The 21,121-nt window shown below is 44.4% G+C and overlaps 1 protein-coding gene across 1 annotated transcript in view; it reads right to left on the bottom strand.

Moving 5' to 3' along the window:
• The window catches only part of piezo2b (piezo-type mechanosensitive ion channel component 2b), an 852,062-nt gene extending 839,583 nt beyond the window's left edge, over positions 1–12,479 (bottom strand). The window contains exon 1 of the mRNA XM_085992353.1: positions 11,478–12,479. Coding sequence (XP_085848479.1) covers positions 11,478–11,541 — 64 coding nt within the window. The 5' untranslated portion in view covers positions 11,542–12,479. The remainder of the gene's footprint in view (positions 1–11,477) is intronic.
• Positions 12,480–21,121: the final 8,642 nt, after the last annotated feature.

The following is a 21,121-nucleotide window of genomic DNA, read 5'->3' as shown; positions in this document are numbered from 1 at the left end:
CCTGGCGAGATGCTTTTATGTCTTTTTCAGAATTTAAAAATGTGCAGAGGCATAATCCTGCTCACCCTGTTCAGGCTGAGCCTCGCGAGAAGGGGCGATGTCGAGGACCATCATATCTTCGGATGCTCGGGGAAGAAAGCGTCCCTAGCACACGACGGAAGTGGCCTACGGGAGGCGGATGAAATCACCTCGTATGTCCACGAAGGGAGCTGGCCAGGATGGCTGGGATCCAATTCGACCCAGTATTCTAGTGAGACCGGCTTCACATATGGGGAGGCCTCCCTCCAGTGCCCGAGGATGCGAATCGTCACCCCAAGGATTAGCGTCACTGTGGGCAAAAGAATATGTTTGACGTGTAAAGGGAACGTTCCCCTGGATAGGTGGTGGTGGCTCAGAAAGTTAAGCACAGACATGGGGAACCCCATGGTAGAGTGGGAAAGGTTAGGGAATGGCAGTCACAGGACCATTACAGGGACCCAGGGAGGGTTAAGTGTGTGTTGGGATAAATGGTGGGAACCGGATCAGGGGATCTACATCTGTATGTGGGGATCAGAGAAAGTCTGCCCCACAGGCGTTTCCATCATTTTCCGCAGCCAGTGGCAAAATAACGGGAGGGGGATGGACTGGGAGTCCCGCCTGGATGCATGCGCGATCCCGTACTCCCCAATCTCGGTTAATGCCACTGAACTAGTGACCACCCCCGATGGCCGCTGCCCACGACCCCGACGTCACGGACAGTAGCAGAGGGATGTCCCGCCACCACCAAGGGACCAGGGAACAGCCTGGTGCTAGTACCCACAGACCAGGTACTGTACCAAGGGGTGCATTACGCGGTGGCATCGGTGATTTTAAACCTCACTGAGGTACACTTACCCGCGTGGTGCCCCACAGAGACTGCCAAATTGTATCAAGCCCTATTAACAGAGATGTTTCGAAAATCCCGTGAAGTTGACTTTTCGGAGGTCAATAAGACCGCATTGTATACTCACCACGAGATTTGGGACGGGGTTGGGAGGCAAAGAAGGGGTGTTTTTAATGATGTTTTAACTGGTTTTAACACAGGGTCCTCGGTCATCAACAGTTTAGATGACATCGAGCTGCAGACCCAGATTAATGGTCTAAAAACACAATTAAAGGGTATTTTAACTGATGAGAATAAGGTGGTAGGTTCCGAGTTGCATGAAGACCAGGCCATGGCTCTCCATTTGAAGGAGATCATCGCAGAGCTGGAAAAACATGCAAAGACGGTAAACGCTCTCATCAGGGAGGACAGAAATGCTTCTGACCAGGCTGCGCAAAACGAGGTGTGCGTGCTGTATGGGGCATGGTTGCTGGGCAAGGGCCACAGCAATCTGGAGGATTTAAAGCAAGGTTTAGTCCCCTCCTGGATCAGCAACAAACACCTCGCAGCCCTCCACCCTTTTGAGAACGCATTAAGACCGTGCCAGCTCCGGTTAGCTTCTGAGGCCTACCCAGTCCCAGTGGACTGTGGGCGGTCCAACCACACCGTCATGGGGATAGTTGTAAGAATGCCGGTCATGGGCGGGATGGCCCGACCCGCACCGGTATACAGGGTGGAGAACATTGGAATCATTCAAGGGGGTGCATACATTCATTTTACAGCGGTCCCACCCTATGTCATAAAGTGGGAGCATGCTATGACGGGTACTGACCTCTCAGGGTGCCGTAGCTGGGGAGCACACATCATCCTGTGTCCCCAGCACTTGAATGCCTATTCGAAACCACAATGCGGGTTCAGAGCTGCTGACGCGAAACCTATAAATTGTACCATGGAAGCCATGGCACAAGGCCATGTTCCCGCACAGGTAGCATATATAGGAGGTGGGACATATTGCGTCACCACAGGAGCGTCTCACTACCAGCACAGACAGCACAGCTGGTGAGCGGTGAGTGACAGCAGTTTCCGCTTCAAACCCGAGGCTGAAGTTCAAGTGGCACAGGTACGAATTGTCCCCATTCTTGAACCATCCACTGTTCACCTCACTGTGGAGGAGAATTTTACCCACCTCCAGAAATATGTCGCCCACTTCAGTTACCCAATTCCCCCTCTCCCAGAGCACCTTACCAAATTATTAAAAGCCGTTCTAGTATCACAAAAACACTTCTACACTTTGTAACAGAAGACTGTACAGATAGGGGCCGACATTTTAGATATTGCGACCCCGCCCTGGTGGGATGTTTTTGAAAGCACAGAGGTCCCCTCCTGGATTCGAATGGCATCCCACATCTTAGTAGTCTGTCAGCTAGGGATCGTCCTCTACCTGGTTTGTGTCCAGTGTAGGAGAAAGGGTCCCAGGGTAGAATTTAAAGCAAAAGGTTTATGGAAGGACCAGTATGCCCGGGTGGAAGAAGAAACACCCGCGTGAGCTTTGTGTCATATCACTGCTGAGTGATGGCAGATCCGTTTGCTATTTTTAACAAAGCTCATTCCTTCCATTTCATTATTTTTAATAAATATGGTTTTGGCCTGATGTTAATTTTATTAATGATTGTGTGTTGTAATAAAGTTTTATGGTCTCCCAAGTAGTGCAGGGGTGTCGGACCCCCTCCATGCTTGGATTATTGTAACAGATCATATTTGCTATCGATAGATGCCTGTCGTGCACTGCGGTTTTCTCTAAGTAAGGGGAATGTATGTGTCGGGGGATCGTGGATAGATAATATAGGGGAAGGTTGTTTGTGGGGGGTCAGAAATGTTGCTCACCTTGATTGGACAGTTCAAGCAAGTTTCAGTATCCTAGGGAGGACTGAAAGGATTTGCAAATTTCATGTCTCCCCCCCCCCCCCCGAAGATTTACTTTTGGTTTATTAAAGAAACCCTGGTTGGACTGAGTTTAAAAACCAGGGCTCAACAAGATGGCTGCAGTCAGCCTCATGGCAAAAGCCTGTAAGTTTCAATTTGGACTGACAAGCTTGTATTCTCATAACTGTGAGAAGGAACTTTCCAGAAACTCGAATGCAGACAGACCTTCTGCATTCATGCATTAGAAGCAAACCCAGTGGCATTCGGGCCTCTGATTAAGAACCATCAAGGTTGTTTGCACAAACAATCAAGAGCAGGCAAGGCCTATTCAATATGTAGTGGGACAAGCTTAGCTGCTTCCAGACCTTCGTTAGAGAACATCGACACTGTTTACAAACGATCAGCGGGGCATTCAGACAGGAATGGCCCCATCACGAAACCAGTTGGACAAAGGGGAACACTGATGAGGCGTTTAAAACCAATTAACCGGCCATCCAGGTCGATGGGCCCAGATCGGTACCTTTTGTATGAGTTTCAACACGTCCAGATTAGACAAAAGAAATGAGCTGATCTGGCGGGAGATAAGGGTTACTGGGAAGGGTATAACTAGTCCCTCGGGAAGCCGTATCTCTCTCTCCCTCTCTCCCACCTCGCCTCCGGTGCCCTGCCGTATCATCAACCCAGCGAGAAGATCATCAACGAAGAGCCCGTCCAGGGAAGTAGAATACCCGCAGTTACGTTTCAAACACTGGGGTATTTCTGCTTTGGGCGGTGAAAACCTAAAACATCAGCAGGCAACAGGGCACGGAGCAGGCGTTTCAACATCCGAGACTGGTGAGCATCAATTTTCTAGCCCATCACAAGACAACCTAGATAGGTGTAAGGGGAATTGCTAAAGTGTCATTTTAGTCATTTTCCCTTGATGTGTCTGTTTCTCCTCCCCCATTAAATGTAATTGTGTTGCATCCATAGTGATTTTTCTCTGTATAGTAATTGTTTCTCTATTTTTAATAAACATTGGTTTTCTTTGCACCAAACCACTGGTCTCGTTTGTCTATATTGCTACTTGTAAATAAGTCCGGTGGTCAGAACCAAAGGGGAAGCAATTCCAACCGCACAGGGCTGGAGCAGCTCAGACACGACTGACTGGCCAGACACAAACCCCAAACCAAAACGCCCTACAAATGGCATTTTGCAGCAATGTATTTAAGTCTGCAAAAACTTTGCGAAAAGGGCCTGAAGGAAGAAAAAGTCAATTGAAACAGAAACACATACAAATACAACAAAACCTGCTTATTTAGCTTCTCTTCATACCTGAGGGTGACAGATTTAATTTTTGAGTGCTCGACTTATTTTTGTACCATAGGGGAAAAAAATACCATCAAGCTTTAATATTCTCATCAAACACTCATAAAAGGAAAGCCCTATGTCAACTCGGAGCTTCCGTTAAGCTGGAGCTCACGGTTCCAAGATTTATGGTTCAAAGCTCAGCCGCATAAAAAATCTCACCCAGGAATACAAGAACCTCTCCAGCCAAATATTTTACAACAATAACAACAGCTTGCACGTTTATAGCACCTTTCCTACAATAAAATATCTCAAGACACTTTACAGAGTGTAGGTAGAATCTGAGCAGGAGAAGAGACAGAAGGAGAGGTAGCCAAAAAAAACATGAAGAGGTAGAAATACGTATATGCATTTCTTAAAACATCATCAATATAAATGTCTGAATCTTTTATATCTGGTTCTACTGAAAACTGACTTTAAAAACACTCAAAGATTTTGGCTGATAAAAATGCTACTTAATTATGGATCCCTCTCATTTGTTCCATGGCTAATAGTTTATTGATTTTTTTTCATATATGCACTAAATATATTTTTTATTTTTCTGCCTTGTAGGACTCTTCAGAACAATACTGATACGAAATTATTTTATCACAAATTATTCTTTAACAGAAACAGCTATTTGTTTTTTTCAAAATTACTGCCGAAAGCAGTGCTGCATACGAATAGATGTGAGTTAGAATCTAGATTTTACATGTACTTTCCCAAGAGACTACCTCACAAGGAAAAAGTGTCACTGCTTTGTAAAACTCTCAAAGCAATAAATACAGAGCCTGACAAGCTACGTAAACATGTTCAGTAACTGCTAGAGACTGAATGAAAGCACTCAGCACCAGTGAAGGAGAGGTACAATGTGATTTCATACTCAAATGAAAGTATATTGCCATATTGAAGTTCTGGCATTTTACATCTGTTAACTATCCACAATAAAATTCATATTATACCAAGAATAAGAACATAAGACATAAGAAATAAGAGCCGGATTAGGCCATACCGCCCCTCGAGCCTGCTCCGCCATTCAGTAAGATCATGGCTGATCATCGACCTCAACTCCACTTTCCCGCCTGATCTCCCTTGATTCCCCTAGAATCCAAAAATCTATCTGTCTCAGAAATTCCAAAATCAGTTTAAAGAGATATAATTATTATGTTTTAATGTAATATGTAAAACAATGTAGAATACCAACATAAGCGTATATTTAATTGTTCAATTGTATTGTGTCTACAGTCCTTCAAACCTTGGAGCTTCAGTTCTCAGCAATCTTGGTATGAATGGAGGACTGAAAACACCTCAGGCACTTCCATACAGAGAGGGATTGAGAGAACCAGAAACAAGAGTCATCCTCACATTAATACCTTGAAGCGTTCAACAGAGAGATTGCATAGTCGGACCTGACCACAGAAGAAGAGGATATAATTTACAAAATAGAGCATTGCGCCTCACAAAGAACGTTATTTGTTCACCCAAAATCTTTCTGCAACAAGTTTCATATAAAATCCGGATCACATTCCTAATCTGCAACAAATGTATTAACTGATCTTTATTTTCCATTTTTACTATTTCTGATTTATTTTTGTTACCAGAGAATATAGACACGTAGAACAGATTATTAACTTTTAGGGAAAAAAATTGTCTTATATTCTAACTTTGATGTCTGTTTAATTTTGTTATTAGACAAAATATTCATGTTGGCTCATATTGTCATTTTATCTGGAAGGAATGTTTAAAAGCCTTTGGAGTGAATTATCACCATTTGAGTACAATGAAGAAGAATAAACAAGAGCTGTACACTAAGATTCGCTCATTTAATAATGGAAGTATTTATGGGGCTTGAATAAGGGTTGTAGGGCAAGAATTTCATAGCCATGTAAGCAATAAGTTTATTCTCTGGAAGTTTCTACCAATAATCTTGCATGCAATTCGCACGCAAATCTGACCAAACTTTTGTTGCTGAAGTAAAGAAGAATTGCAGGTTGTTAACAGGGCCTGATAAGCAAATGCCTGAACGTCTTAGTGTAATTTCTTGAATAAAAATGTACAGTTTTTGTGGACTATGATATGAAGAAGGCTTACTCTTGAGCCACATCATTGTGAATGAACCACACAAGGGTTCTCATAATACCGTATCCCCGGACTATAGTATGCTTGAGAATGTTTTTGTTTTGCATACAAGTCCGTACACTTGTGGCTACCCAGAAGCTAGTTAAACAATGAGAACAAGATTTTGAGTCATCAATTACTGGCTGCTCCTCAAAAACAAACTCAAGACTAAATTATTTAAAGGTCACCAAACATATATGAGTTTTCTTAGCACTTTACTGTCGCATGTATTTTTTCTCATGTCTAAGTGCTATATGCCTATGCATGCAACGTGAATTCCAAGTGATACTGCAGATTTTCTTTTAATGTTTTTTTAAAATCTGAGATCTCCCTCCCTCTCTCAAAACGTCTATAATGCAATGCAGCTTTATCAAAGCAAAAGAAGGATTCTAGCTTCTGTCATAAAAGTAACAGTTAATTAGTCTTATGAATGTATATTTATACACTCAGGGATATATCTGTTTATACACTGTATGGATAGATCTGCGTTTATGTGTTCAACCATAAATGTTTTTCGATGCTTTGGCAACATAAGATGTACCTTGTCGTGCCAATAAAGCGATTTGAATTGAATTGAATTGAATTATTCCATTTTGGGGTTATGCATTCTTCTGCCTCAAAACTGCTGCTATGAAGTCAAGACAACTCCTGAGATAATGGAAAATAACTGTAAAATTTTAATTTGCAAGAAAACTCCAACAGGCATAAGTCAAATGTCGGTGTTTGTACAGATATTACCGTTCCAGCACTGCCCTTTTGCACAGGGCTTCACCTCACACTACAACAATCCGCTGTGTTCACAATAAATATATGTCCTCATTCAGCACCTAATTATGTCACTTATGTAAATATTAAGGTAATGCCACTTTGCATGGTATCTTACTAATTATATTTATGACCTAGGAATACTTGATTATATCACCTCATGCAATGAAAAAAACATTTTCTAAATGAACCCAATGGCCCAAAAATTGCTGAAGCCCACATCTCGTGGCGAGCGCCATGAATTGGATGTTTTACCTCACCCTTCAAACCATATCATTTTTGCGCCGTGAACGTCAGGTCCAATGGTCTATCCCCTTATATCCAATTAAATTTAAGTATAGAGAAAGAAACAGAACAAATGATGGAGAAGGATAATAGGGTGAATTAGAGTCAAATTAGATACAGAAAGGGAAATATAATGGAAAGAGAGTGGATTAAGAGAGAGAGAAAAAGAGACAGAAAGGAAAAGTAAGAAAAGAAAATGAATTAAAAATTTAAAATACCTCTAGGAACAAGTTACTATATGCGTGGCATGTCAGGGCCATAAATCGCATCATTAATAGGGTCCTTACGACATGAATTATCAGCCCTAAAAGGCTACGGCGAGATTAATTCGTATTGATGGCGTAAATCCATCGATTTCAGGACACACAATGGGGAGGCGAGATGGTCATTTGTTTGGTTTTGGTGAGATGGAACAATCAGCAGAGCGGCACAAATCGCCCGGCAATTTGTGGAGAATCGGAACTCAGGGCGGTTTTTTACGCACTAATACCGAGCGCCGTGAACTCGCCATTATTTTTTCCTGGGAAGATGTTGATATTTGATGGGGATCTCCTAAACATGAAAAGTTTGAAAACCAGTGTTTAAAAGGTAAAGTTTATAGAATATACATTGAGTTTTGATGTAATAGTTCAATGGAAGAGAACTGTACATAAATATGTTCCTTTTAAAGTATCTGTAATATTAAAAATTAGGACATTTCCACCAAGAATCCCATTTTGCAGTCGTCAACTTCAGTTTTGCAGTTTAGAGTTTCTAAACTACATTATATTGGAACACTATTAGGGTTCCCATGTTTCGCTCCATAGTAAGAAACTTCAATTAAAAGGGTAACTTTACCAAACCGCACACTGAAGTTACAGTATATCATATCTGCACTACAACCTATTTTAGAAAAAAGCAAATAAAATTCCATACTTTATAAAATGGGAAAACTACGTAAACAAACTAGTGTTTGAGTAACAGTACCTTTTTAAAAAAAATGTCGTCTTCTTTGTTTCTTGCTCTCTGCTACACTGAGGTTCTCTGTCCTTGAGTTTTTGCGAGTCTGTTTCACTGTGGCCGGGATTTTGCCCCTCTAAATTTCTAAATGCCAAGTCGCAGGCACTTCTCGCGCAAACTAGACACAAATGGAAAAGCTGACAGTCGGCTCGGCGGGGGCTCAAGTGGCTCGAGCTCAGGTGAGAGCCCCTCTGCGCGGACACAGGTGGAGCGGGTTCAGGTGAGAGCCCCTCTGCGCGGGCACAGGTGGAGCGGGTTCAGGTGAGAGCCCCTCTGTCCGGGCTCAGGTGGCGCAGGCCCAGGTGAGAGCCCCTCTGTCCGGGTTCAGGTGACGCGGGCCCAGGTGAGAGCCCCTCTGTCCGGGTTCAGGTGACGCGGGCCCAGGTGAGAGCCCCTCTGCCCGGGCCCAGGCGGCACGGGCTCAGGTGGCGCGGGCCTAGGTGAGAGCCCCTCTGTCCGGGCTCAGGTGAGAGCGGGCCCAGGTGAGAGCCCCTCTGTCTGGGCTCAGGTGAGAGCGGGCCCAGGTGAGAGCTCCTCTGCCCGGGCCCAGGCGGCGCGGGCTCAGGTGAGAGCCCCTCTGCCCGGGCCCAGGCGGCGTGGGCTCAGGTGAGAGCCCCTCTGCGCGGGCTCAGGTGGCGCGGGCCCAGGTGAGAGCCCCTCTGCCCGGGCTCAGGTGGCACAGGCCCAGGTGAGAGCCCCTCTGCCCGGGCTCAGGTGGCGCAGGCCCAGGTGAGAGCAGGCCCAGGTGAGAGCCCCTCTGCCCGGGCCCAGGCGGCGCGGGCTCAGGTGAGAGCCCCTCTGCCCGGGCTCAGGTGGCGCGGGCTCAGGTGAGAGCCCCTCTGCCCGGGCTCAGGTGGCGCGGGCCCAGGTGAGAGCCCCTCTGCCCGGGCTCAGGTGGCGCGGGTTCAGGTGAGAGCGGGCCCAGGTGAGAGCGGGCCCAGGTGAGAGCCCCTCTGCGCGGGCTCAGGTGGCGCGGGCTCAGGTGAGAGCCCCTCTGCCCGGGCTCAGGTGGCGCGGGTTCAGGTGAGAGCGGGCCCAGGTGCGAGCCCCTCTGCGCGGGCTCAGGTGGCGCGGGCTCAGGTGAGAGCCCCTCTGCCCGGGCTCAGGTGGCGCGGGCTCAGGTGAGAGCGCCTCTGCGCGGGCCCAGGTGGCGCGGGCCCAGGTGAGAGCGGGAGAAGACGCCACGCGCGCCCACTCCGCCCCGCACGAGGTGGGACAGCTCGATCTGCAAAGCACCGCTTCGTGCACCTTGGAGCGACGGCAAACCGTCCACTTAACCAGCCCCCACCCCCCCTTTAAAAAAAATCTCACACACACACGCTTCTCGCAAGTAATGATCAGATATACAAACATTTTATTTTTTTGCAGTACCTCAGCGAAGCGAGGCACAGCATGTCTTTAGCTGTAGGTGGTGCATCGCCCTGTATTCTGGAAATTCTTAGTGCGAAAAAATAACGGTTCCTCGAAATATGCTGAGTGCGTGAGTTTGCTGCGAGTAGCGGGAGGGGAGGGTGTTTATTTAAAGAAGCTCACTGGACGTCTGCATTTCTACCTGGCACATTCCGGTCACGTGTAAGTGAAGAGTAATAAAGAGAAGGAAGTTGCAATCTTACACCAACAGTGTTGAGAGACATTTAAAAACATCGCGAAGCCTTTTTCCCCCCCTCTCTCTCCAGACTTTGACTCTCCACAGCTTGCTTTGCTAACACTTGAATGTGAACTTGGGAGACGGACACGTTCATATTTAACCGGCGTCAGGCACGGCAACGCTTTAAAAATCAATGTGAGAAGTCGCACACCACCAGGTTATAGTCCAACAGCTTTATTTGAAATCACAAGCTTTCGGAGCGCTGCTCCTTCGTCAGGTGAAGTGACTTCAAATAAAGCTGTTGGACAACAACCTGGTGTTGTGCGACTTCTCACATTTATCCACCCCAGTCCAACACCGGCATCTCCACATCATGGCTATTAAAAATCAATGAGATGGTCCTTGAAAAGCGAACATTTTGTTGAATGACGTACAATTGGAATGGGCATTTGGAAATTGGTGTCGTAATAGTTTTGCTGGACTGAAATTCAAGGAACAGGTAGCATTGCCACAAGCACCGTCAGGTCTGCCTATTCTTTGCCCGAATAGTCGATTTAACTACAGATTTCGCACTTTGACCCAGAATTAAGGAGCCGTAACGTTTGCAGTCACTGGCAACTGATGTAGCTCTTAACGAGAATGATGTCCCCCCCCCCCCCCCCTAACCCAGAGGGACTAAACCCTGGAACCTTTCTGCCCTTCGACGGGGAAAGTGTTCCGAGGTCAGGCGACAGACACATTTCACCCCCACCCGCCCCAAACTATCTAGATGTCTTTCCTTTCTTCAACGCCAATTACAATGAAACTTTTGTTTTAAATCAAAACTAATTCAGAAACTCAACTGACTGGAGCAATGGAAACCGAGAACCGTGCATTCGATTGTCTATTCAGATCGTAGCCACGGTTCTGGTGTAAGGTCTTGTCATTCCTCGCCTGACGTGTCACTTCAGATAATCGGATTCATTCCTTCACAAGTTCCTCCCTCGTTCAGTCACTCCGCTCTTCAGATCTAGTCCTATTCTTTGCCGTGGAACAAGCTTCCCCAGGTATCGCTAGACTTTGAACACAAGAGCAAAATATTTCTACGATCGTAATTATAGGTGTTGTTTGGGACCAGTTTTTTTTCTGATTAAGGAGGGGAAATCCCACGGCTTTATTTCAATCGGCGTTGGCATTTTTCTGTCGCCTCACGGGAGAGTGATGGGCACGGATAAATACACCTATCGATTACAAAACAGTTTCCTGTTGGCGATCATTTGCTTTTAAAATGCATTCTAAAAGTACTCCTTAAATAAAAGAAAAATCAATTGTACGTGCTGTTTTGCCGCCTCATGCTGTAAATTCCAACATGCACTCACGGACTCGCCTTTTAGGTAATATATCTATTTAAAAACCTAATATTGCAGCACTGCATATTACAGTCAATGGCTACTACGTGAAAGAAAATAAATGAACTTCGCCCAGTGTATCAAGAATCGGTTTAAAACCATATTATCACTGAACCCAAACGATGCATTTTTTTTGTGAAGTTTGCAAATAAAAAAATTAAAATTTCCCTCAAATCTGATTAAAACGAGTAGGTCTTAAAAGGCTGTTCAGCGTTTATTTTCCTTATCTGAAAGCGCTCCTTACCGGCAACTAAACAGATGGGGAGAAGCAGCCTGAAGATCAGCCCACACATCACTTCCGATGCCATTGCGAGTAGACGGGTTCTCTTCTCAAATCTACAAGGGGTAGGAGGTCAAATACTTGTTGATCGCACACAACCGGTTATCATTTAACAAGGTGCAACACAAAATAAAACAAAAAAAAATCCCATCAACTGCAGCTCTGGCCTCGCCGGAATTTAAAGCAACCGTATCATGCTGTCCTCGCCCGTCAACTTATTGCGATGTATCCTCCAGAGCCGGAAAGTCTCAAAAGATTGCTGGCACGGCAGGAATGGCCCATCTGATGGGAGTCAAATTATATCTTCATGAGATAAGCAGCCCCCGGGGGTCTCTCGACTCGGCAAATCCGCCCCCTGCACTCCTCCGAAGTTGTCCTCTTAAACAGCTTGGTGCAATAAACAAAAAAATGCCACGATGCTACCAACGGGTGCAAGAAATGATCCAACAAGGAATTGTTTTCTATTTTCTAGCAAGCGGACTTCGCAAAGTTCTGCTGTTAAATCCCGTGGCCCGTATGACTCATCGCTAAAGCAGAATCGGAGATCAACACGTTTCACTGATGGTGCTTTTGGACTTTTTTTTCTTCTTCTTCTTCTTCCAGTTTTTTATCCAAGAACATTCGCATCTGCAACGTGAATACGAGCGCATTCCATTGCCGAGAGTCAATTTATTCGTTACTTTGTGATCCCTGCTTTCTCAACAATGATCTTTTCCAAAAACGCGTACGGTTTTTTTTTTGCTTTCTGGTCGGGAGAACCAGATCCGCGTGGGTACGCTCTGTCACACGCTATATGTATTTGTTTTAAATCCCGCTGCTAGAGGCTTGAATCCTCAGCCCGGCTATGCTGCCCCCTCTCTGCTTCTGGCTCGCCAGCTGCTCCTGCTGTTCTGCTCAACATCTGACTGCATTTCCCTTCCACCTTTCAATGAAACTTTGTCAAACCACCTCCCACCTCCTCACCCTCCACCCCCTTCGTGATTGACATCCAAACCGACCATTCACAAATCTAGGTGGCGATGTCTGTGCGTGTGTGTATGGGTGGGCAATACTGACTAGTGTATAAATAAAAAAAGCTAATCTACAAACCAGACCAGCGTGCTGGTGGGACTTGCGTCTTGGGGTAGAGTTTGGAAACTCTTCCCTTCAGTGTGCCGGAGGAGGACGCGAGCCACTTGCAAATACTCAGGAGGCTGTGAAGATCTTTACAATATAAAACAGTTGAACGCAGTGGCAGATAGAAAGAAAATGTAATTTATAAAATGCAGTTGCAAATTCTACGACAAAAAAAGCAGAGGTTTTATTTATAACCATCTGTTTTTCATTCTTACATAGATTAAACTGATCTTTAGCAGAAATTCATACTGACAATTGTTTCTATTTCCGTTCTCAGTGTTACCAGTCGGTTGATTTTTTTACGATTAACTCGCACGCCAACGATTATTCTGCTATATGGTCTTTAGGACAGAATTTAATGGTCGTGAAAGGTGCTATATAAATGCAAGTCTTTCTTTAATCGCTGAATGAAGAAAACAATATATTTTAACGTTGACTTAATCCAGTTTCATATTTGAAACACCAGGTTTAAAATATGAAAACGATATAAATTGAGGCAAAATAAAACATAAAAGAGAGAAAAAAAAGTTGAATCTAAATAAAAATCAGAGAGCGATCTCTTTAAAATCTAGAGTTGCTTGCTAAAGGGATTTAAAGATAGATGTGACCTTTCAAAAAAAAAGTATAACCGAGAGAGAAATGTGGCCTCTAAAAGAAAGCGTTTATTTCTGTCTTTATTTTTTGCAGCCACGAGTGCACCCAGCAGCTCCCCATAGTGTGTTGTTCAGGTGCAGGTCTTAGGGGGCACTTGGTCATGCGTCTAGTGGCTGGAGACAGAAAGATCCAATGACTTTATTAACTATCATTTAACTTTTATGCTCCGAAATGTTAGGAATTCATAATGTTTTCCTGGAAATTCGCAGTCATTCTTTCAGCATTGTGACAGGAAAGGGATCCACCAGGAGTATCCTGAACTTGCATGATTTTCTGTAAAAAAAAAATCACAATCACTTTTGAATTTATTCGTTGGAAAGAGGATGGGTAAGAAACAGTTTACATCCTTCCTTTTTTAAAGCGTCAACTTGGATGTTTGTTTAAAAAAACATGTATATTGGAGTGCCAAGGCACTTTTGCGTTAGTTCTGGAGATTGCAAATGAACCCAACCAATTGACCTGCTGTGATTTTTTCCCTTTTATATCTATTAAAATGACTGATTATTTTTAAGCTCGCCAAATTATTGAGAATTTCTGAACTGTAGAAATTCTGGTTAAAGTAACAGATAAATAACATTAGAGATCATAATAGAAGTATGACTTACTCAGTGTCATTGTAATAGAGAAGGTTCTGTTGTTCCTTTACACACCAACGATTTAATTATTTATTAAATCTGTGTGCAATTGTTAAAGCACGTCAACATTCAATAGTTGTAGATCTAATGGGTCAATGTACATGAAGGTAATAGACAGTGACTAATTTCTTAACTATTTGGCCTGCCATGTAATTTGCTGGCTGCCACCTAGTTATTGTAATGTTGTAATGTGATGGGAAAGGCTGCATTGTTAAGTAACCAGGCAATAGGTTCCGCTTATTAGCTGGCAATAAGTGGGACTGCTGAAAAATCTAGGTAATACTTTAGGTGATAGAGCTAGTTACTAAAAACAAAGTTATTACTGCATACATGGGGGGTCACATAATAAAAGGTAAAACTGTTACACAGGGACACAGTTATGCTAGTGAACAGTGTGATTGATTGATGGTAATTTATCTGACTTTCGATAACTATCTATATAAAGGATCCATTCTATAACTGCCACAGTAAAATGCTAGGACTTCTGGTTTAATCTATACACTAGATCATGGGAAATTCCAGAACTAGGCAAATTAGAACATTTAGTAACACTCGCAACACATATGGGTTTAATGAACTAATAAATAAGGAGATATATGCTAGCAACATAGATTATTGAATAAATATCATTTGATGACAACATTCAATTTTGTCAGCCACATAGGTGGCATTAACACAGAGTCAGAAGGTCATAGGTTCAAGTCCCACTCCAAAGACTTGAGTACATAATCCAGTTTGACACTTCAATGCAGTACTGAGGGACTGTTGCACTGTCGGAGGTGCTGTCTTTCGGATGAGACGTTAAACCGAGGCCCCATCTGCCCTCTCAGGGGGTTGTAAAAGATCCCATGGCACTACTTGAAGAAGAGCCGGTGAGTTCTCCCCGGTGTCCTGTCCAATATTTATCCCTCAACCAACATCACTAAAACAGATGATCTGGTCATTTATCTCATTACTGTTTGTGGGACCTTGCTGTGTACAAATTGGCTGTCGCGTTTCCTACATTACAACAATGACTACACTTCAAAACACTTTGGGACATCCTGAGGTCGTGAAAGGTGCCCAAAAATGAATGCAACACTGATCATTTTAGTTCCCTACATATGTCAGTGAGGTTCCTTCACATCATTTACTTAAATTTCACTAATCTTTCCTCAGAATACTTTGCTTATGGCTGTTATTTCAACTTTACATTTGGAATCATCCTTGTTGGTTTTTTTGACATCCTCTCCAATGCATAATACTCCAACTGAGGTCTCACCAGTGCAATATAAAGCCACAGCACAAATTCTGTAGAATTATATTCCACTGTTGTGGCTTCGTATCCAACTATCTTTTTTCTTTTTTTTAATTGCTTCCTACTTACCTTACACTTAACTACTAAAGGTATCTCCTCTAATCTTTGGGCCACTTTTGCTCTGCTAAGGTCCCTTGCTGGATCCTCTGGTACTGCATGGCTTTTCGCCCCCAAAAGATTCGCCACCTTTGCACTTTCTCTTGATTTTGGGAATCCTGCCATAGAAACATAGAAACATAGAAGATAGGAGCAGGAGTAGGCCATTCGGCCCCTCGAGCCTGCTCTGCCATTCAATGAGATCATGGCTGATCAGCCAAACTCATTACCCTGTCCCTGCCTTATCCCCATATCGCTTGATCCCATTAGCCTTAAGAAATATATCCAACTCCTTCTTGAATATATTTAATGAATTGGCCTCAACTGTGGTAGAGAATTCCACAGGTTCACCACTCTCTGGGTAAAGAAATTCCTCCTCATCTCTGTCCTAAATGGCTTACCCCTTATCTTTAGACTGTGACCCCTGGATCTGGACTCCACAGCCATCAGGAACATCCTTCCTGCATCTAGTCTGTCTAGTCCTGTTAGAATTTTATAAGCTTCAATGAGATCCCCTCTCATTCTTCTAAACTCCAGTGAGTATAAGCCCAATCGACCCAATCTCTCCTCATATGTCATTCCTGCCATCCCAGGTATCAGTCTGGTGAATCTTCGCTGCACTCCCTCCATGGCAAGAACATCCTTCCTCAGATAAGGCGACCAAAACTGCACACAATACTCAAGGTGTGGTCTCACCAAGGCCCTGTACAACTGCAGCAAGACATCCTTGTTCCTGTACTTGAATCCTCTTGCTACGAAGGCCAACATACCATTTGCCTTCTTAACCGCCTGCTGCACCTGCATGCTTACCTTCACCGACTGCTGCACAAGGACACCCAGGTCTCGTTGCACTTCCCCTTCTCCCAATCTATTGCCGTTCAGATAATAATCTGCCTTCCTGTTTTTGCCACCAAAGTGGATAACCTCGCATTTATCCACATTATACTGCATCTGCCATGCACCTGCCCAATTACCCAACCTGCCCAAATCATACTGGAGTTTCTTGGTATCCTCCTCACAGCACACACGCCCACCCAGCTTTGTGTTGTCTGCAAACTTGGAGATATTACATTTAGTTCCCTCGTCTAGATCATTAATATATATTGTGAATAGCTGGGGTCCTAGCACCGATCCCTGCGGTATCCCACTAGTCACTGCCTGCCACTCGGAAAAAGACCCATTTATTCCAACTCTTTGCTTCCTGTCTGCCAACCAGTTCTCTATCCAAGTCAGTACCTTACCCCCAATCCCTTGTGCTTTAACTTTACATGCTAATCTCTTATGCGAGACCTTATCAAAAGCCTTCTGAAAGTCCAAATACACCACATCCACTGGTTCTCCCTTAACTATTCTACCAGTTACATCCTCAAATAATTCCAGTAGATTAGTCAAGCACGATTTACCTTTTGTAAATCCATGTTGACTTTGTCCGATCCTGTTTTCCAAGTGCTCTGCTATAACATCTTTTATAATGGACTCTAGCATTTTCCCCACTACCGATGTCAGGCTTACCAGTCTATAATTCCCTGTTTTCTCTCTACCACCATTTTTGAATTAGCTACCCTCCAATCCATGGGAACTGTTCCAGAGTCTATAGAATTTTGGAAGATGATCAGCAATGCATCTACTATTTCTAGGGCCACTTCCTTAAGTACCCTAGGATGTAGATTATCAGGCTCTGGGGATTTATCAGCCTTCCATCCCATCAATTTCCCTAACACAATTTCCCTACAAATACTGATTTCATTCAGTGCCTCCCTCTCATTAGACCCTATGTTCCCCGACATGTCTGGGAGGTTATTTGTGTCCTCCTTTGTGAAGACAGAACCAAAGTATGTATTTAATTGGTCTGCCATTTCTTTGTTCCCCATTATAAATTCCCCTGATTCTGACTGTAAGGGACCTACGCTTGACTTCACCAATCTTTTTCTCTTTACATATCTATAGAAGCTTTTACAGTCAGTTTTTATGTTCCCTGAAAGCTTACTCTCATACTCTATTTTCCCCCTCTTACTTAATCCATTTGTCATCCTTTGCTGAATCCTAAACTGCTCCCAATCCTCAGGATTGCTGAATTTTCTGGCCAATTTATATGTCCTCTCCTTGGATCTTATGCTATCCCTAATTTCCCTTGTTAGCCACGGTTGAGTCACCTTTTTTGTTTTATTTTTATGCTAAGCAGGGATGAACAAATTCTGTAGTTCCTCCATGCGATCTTTAAATGTTTGCCATTGCCTATCCACCGTCAACCCTTTAAGTAACATTCCCCAATCCATCCTACCCAACTCGCGCCTCATACCATTGTAGTTTCCTTTATTTAAATTCAGGTCCCTAGTCTCTGAGTCAAATACTTTACTCTCCATCTTAATGAAGAATTCTATCATATTATGATTGCTCCGCCCCAAGGGGCCTCGCACAACAAGATTGCTAATTAATCCTTTCTCATTATATAATACCCAATCTAAGATGGCCTGATCTCTAGTTGGTTCCTCGACATATTGGTCCAGGAAACCATCCCGTATATACTCCAGGAATTCCTCCTCCACAGTATTGTTACTAATTTGGTTAGCCCAATCTATATGTAGATTAAAGTCACACATGATAACTGCTGTGCCCTTATTGCACGCGTCTCTAATTTCCCGTTTAATGCCATCCCCAACGTTAGCATTACTGTTTGGGGGTCTGTATAGAACTCCCACTAACGTTTTCTGCCCCTTGGTGTTTCTCAGCTCTACCCATACAGATTCCACATCATCAGAGCTAATATCCTTCCTTACTATTGTGTTAATCTCCTCTTTAACCAGCAATGCTACCCCACCTCCTTTTCCTTTTTGCCTGTCTTTCCTGAATATTGAATACCCCTGAATGTTGAGTTCCCAACCTTGGCCACCCTGGAGCCATGTTTCTGTAATCCCAATCATATATCCATTTATATCTATTTGCACAGCTAATTCATCCACCTTATTACGAATGCTCGTCGCATTAAGACACAAAGCCTTCAGGCTTTTTTTTAACACTCTTAGAACTTTTAGAATTATTATTTACTGTGGCCATGTTTGATTTAAACCCTTGATTTCTCTGACTGCCACTTTTGTTTTTCTCCTTCCTGTCTTTTGCTTCTATCCTTGTTTCCCTTTCCTCTGTCTCCCTGCACAGGTTCCCAACATCCTGCCATTTTAGTTTAAACCCTCCCCAACGGCACTAGCAAACACTCCCCCAAGGACATCAGTCCCGGTCCTGCCCAGGTGCAAACCGTTCAGTCTGTACTCGTCCCACCTCCCCCAGAACTGGTTCCAATGTCCCAGGAATTTGAATCCCTCCCCCTTGCACCATTCCTCTAGCCACGTATTCATCTGAAATATCCTTCTATTTCTACTTTGACTAGCATGTGGCACTGGTAGCAATCCTGAGATTACTACCTTTGAGGTCCTATTTTTTAATTTACCTCCTAACTCCCTATATTCAGCTTTTAGGACCTCACCCCAGTTTTTACCTATATCGTTGATACCTATATGCACCACGACAACTGGCTGTTCACCCTCCCCCCCCCAGAATGCCCTGCAGCCACTCCGAGACATCCTTGACCCTTGCACCAGGGAGGCAACATACCATCCTGGAGTCTCGTTTGCGGCCGCAGAAACGCCTATCTATTCCCCTTACAATAGAATCCCCTATCACTCTAGCTCTCCCACTCTTTTTCCTCCCGTCCTGTGCAACAGAACCACCAACGGTACCAGGAAGTTGGCTGCTGCTGCCTTCCCCCGATAAGCCATCTCCCTCAACAATATCCAAATTGTTATATCTGTTTGAGAGGGGGATCACCACAGGGGACCCCTGCACTACTTGCCTGCACCTACTACTCTGCCTGATGGTCACCCATTCCCTTCCTGCCTGTGCAGCCTTTACCTGCGGTGTGACCAACTGATTAAACGTGATATCCACGATGTCCTCAGCATCGCAAATGCTGCAGTATGTATCCATTAGCAGCTCCAGCACTGCAATGCAGTCTGCCAGTAGCTGCAGCTGGATACACTTCCTGCACACATGGTCGTCAGGGACACAGGAAGTGTCCCTGATTTCCCACATAGTGCAGGAGGAGCATGCCATGGGGCCGAGCTGTCCTGCCATGACTTACCCTTTAATTAATTCAAATTCAATTAAATCAAATCAATACCACTAATTACACTACAATTAAATGATATACTCAAGGGCCCTTGTTTCCTAGCACTCCCCGCTACACAACAGAGACCTTAGCAACTATAAACCACAAAATTAAGACCTTTTAAACTTTATAAACCATTAAACTTAACTGTCAAACTAAAGAATAGCATAAATACTCACCTGGCCATACTCACCCAATCAGCTACTTCCCCTGCACCAGCGTCACTTTCTGTACTGTGACATCACTCTTGAATTCTGCCGCCGCTCCCGCTGCTCGACTGGGCCTGAAAATCACCAACCTTTATTTTCACCCACAGCCGCTGCTCCCTCACAGGCCCACCTCTCCCGCTGCTGCCGCTCCTACTAGCAGGCCGCAGTCTACTGTGCTTATGTAATGAGCCCTGACCCAGGAAATAGGGTTGGATACTGAGAGGTGGGTGGAAGTCCCACCCCACCAGAACACTGCTCTGAAAAGGAGAATCCCTTGCCCCCCCCCACCTCTCCACCACCCCCACAGCTCTCAAAAGTAGTGTCTGTTTTCTATTTCTTATCCAGCCTCACATCTCACATTCTCATGGATTTGCGTTTTTATTTGAAGTTCTCCATGAAGGGTTTTGCTGGAAGTCCAAATAAACTATATCATAGGGATTTTCCACTTTCTAATTTCTGTAGCCTCCTCAAAAAAGTCAAATAGGTTTGTCAACTAGAATCTATTCCTCTCAAATTCACGCTGACTGTTATTCATTAAGCCATTGCTACATGGTTACTCCACCGACTTAGTGTGGACATTATTTCATTTGGTATTGATGTAATGAACTGGTAGTTACCAGCATCAGAAATATTCCCCCTTTTTGAACATAGCCACTACACTTGCTTGCTGCTAATCCTATATAATTATTCCAGTAGCCAATGATCTTTTTATAGTCAGTGCCTCACAAGTTTCCTGACTAGTCTCCTTCTGCACCTTAGGATAGACGCCATTTGCCTCAGGGACTTTGTTAGTTTTCAGTCCATTTAACTTATCATGTGCATCATCCTCCCTGATTGCAAATGGTGCTATAATATTCATTGTAGCACATTGGACTATAATAGAGTCATAGGCCCCGATTTTCGGCTTGTGTGGGGAATGGTCGGATTTCCCCGAATGTGGGGTTTCTGACACACATAAAAAAGTGTCAGCCAGCTCCACGCAATTTTCCCTCAATTGGCCAATTAATTCCCAGTATGTGGGAAGCCTTGCTAATTGTCTAAATCGAGTCAGAAATCCCCACACTATGATGTCATCATTCGTGGTGCTTTCAAGGTCCATGGCAAGCACTGCATCCTCTGAAGGCTTCCAAATGAACCATACAGGATGGCAGAGGAGCCTGCAGCAGCTGTGGCCAGTGCCAGACCCCGAGCTGCCTTCAAATTGAACGAGGCTTCACTGCAGGCATTATTGGATGGGGTTAGGGCCCACAGGGAGGTCCTCTTCCCTAGGTCAGGGAGGAAGAGGCCTCCCACTGAGACCAATGCTGCATGGATGCAGGTGTCAGCAGATGCCAACTCGCTGGGAGTCACCAGAGGAACCTTGGCATTACATCTCTAACTCCTTCCTTTACTCCCCCACAGTACCATCCAGAGCCCCCCGTCCTCACTGTGGAGGAGGA

The sequence above is a fragment of the Somniosus microcephalus genome, chromosome 7 (assembly GCF_052327205.1).
Source record: "Somniosus microcephalus isolate GS21.2 chromosome 7, FLI_Smic_1.0, whole genome shotgun sequence".
NCBI classification, from domain to species: domain Eukaryota; kingdom Metazoa; phylum Chordata; class Chondrichthyes; order Squaliformes; family Somniosidae; genus Somniosus; species Somniosus microcephalus.
Note: the sequence above shows the minus strand (reverse complement) of the source record. Positions and strands in the feature narration are given on the sequence as shown.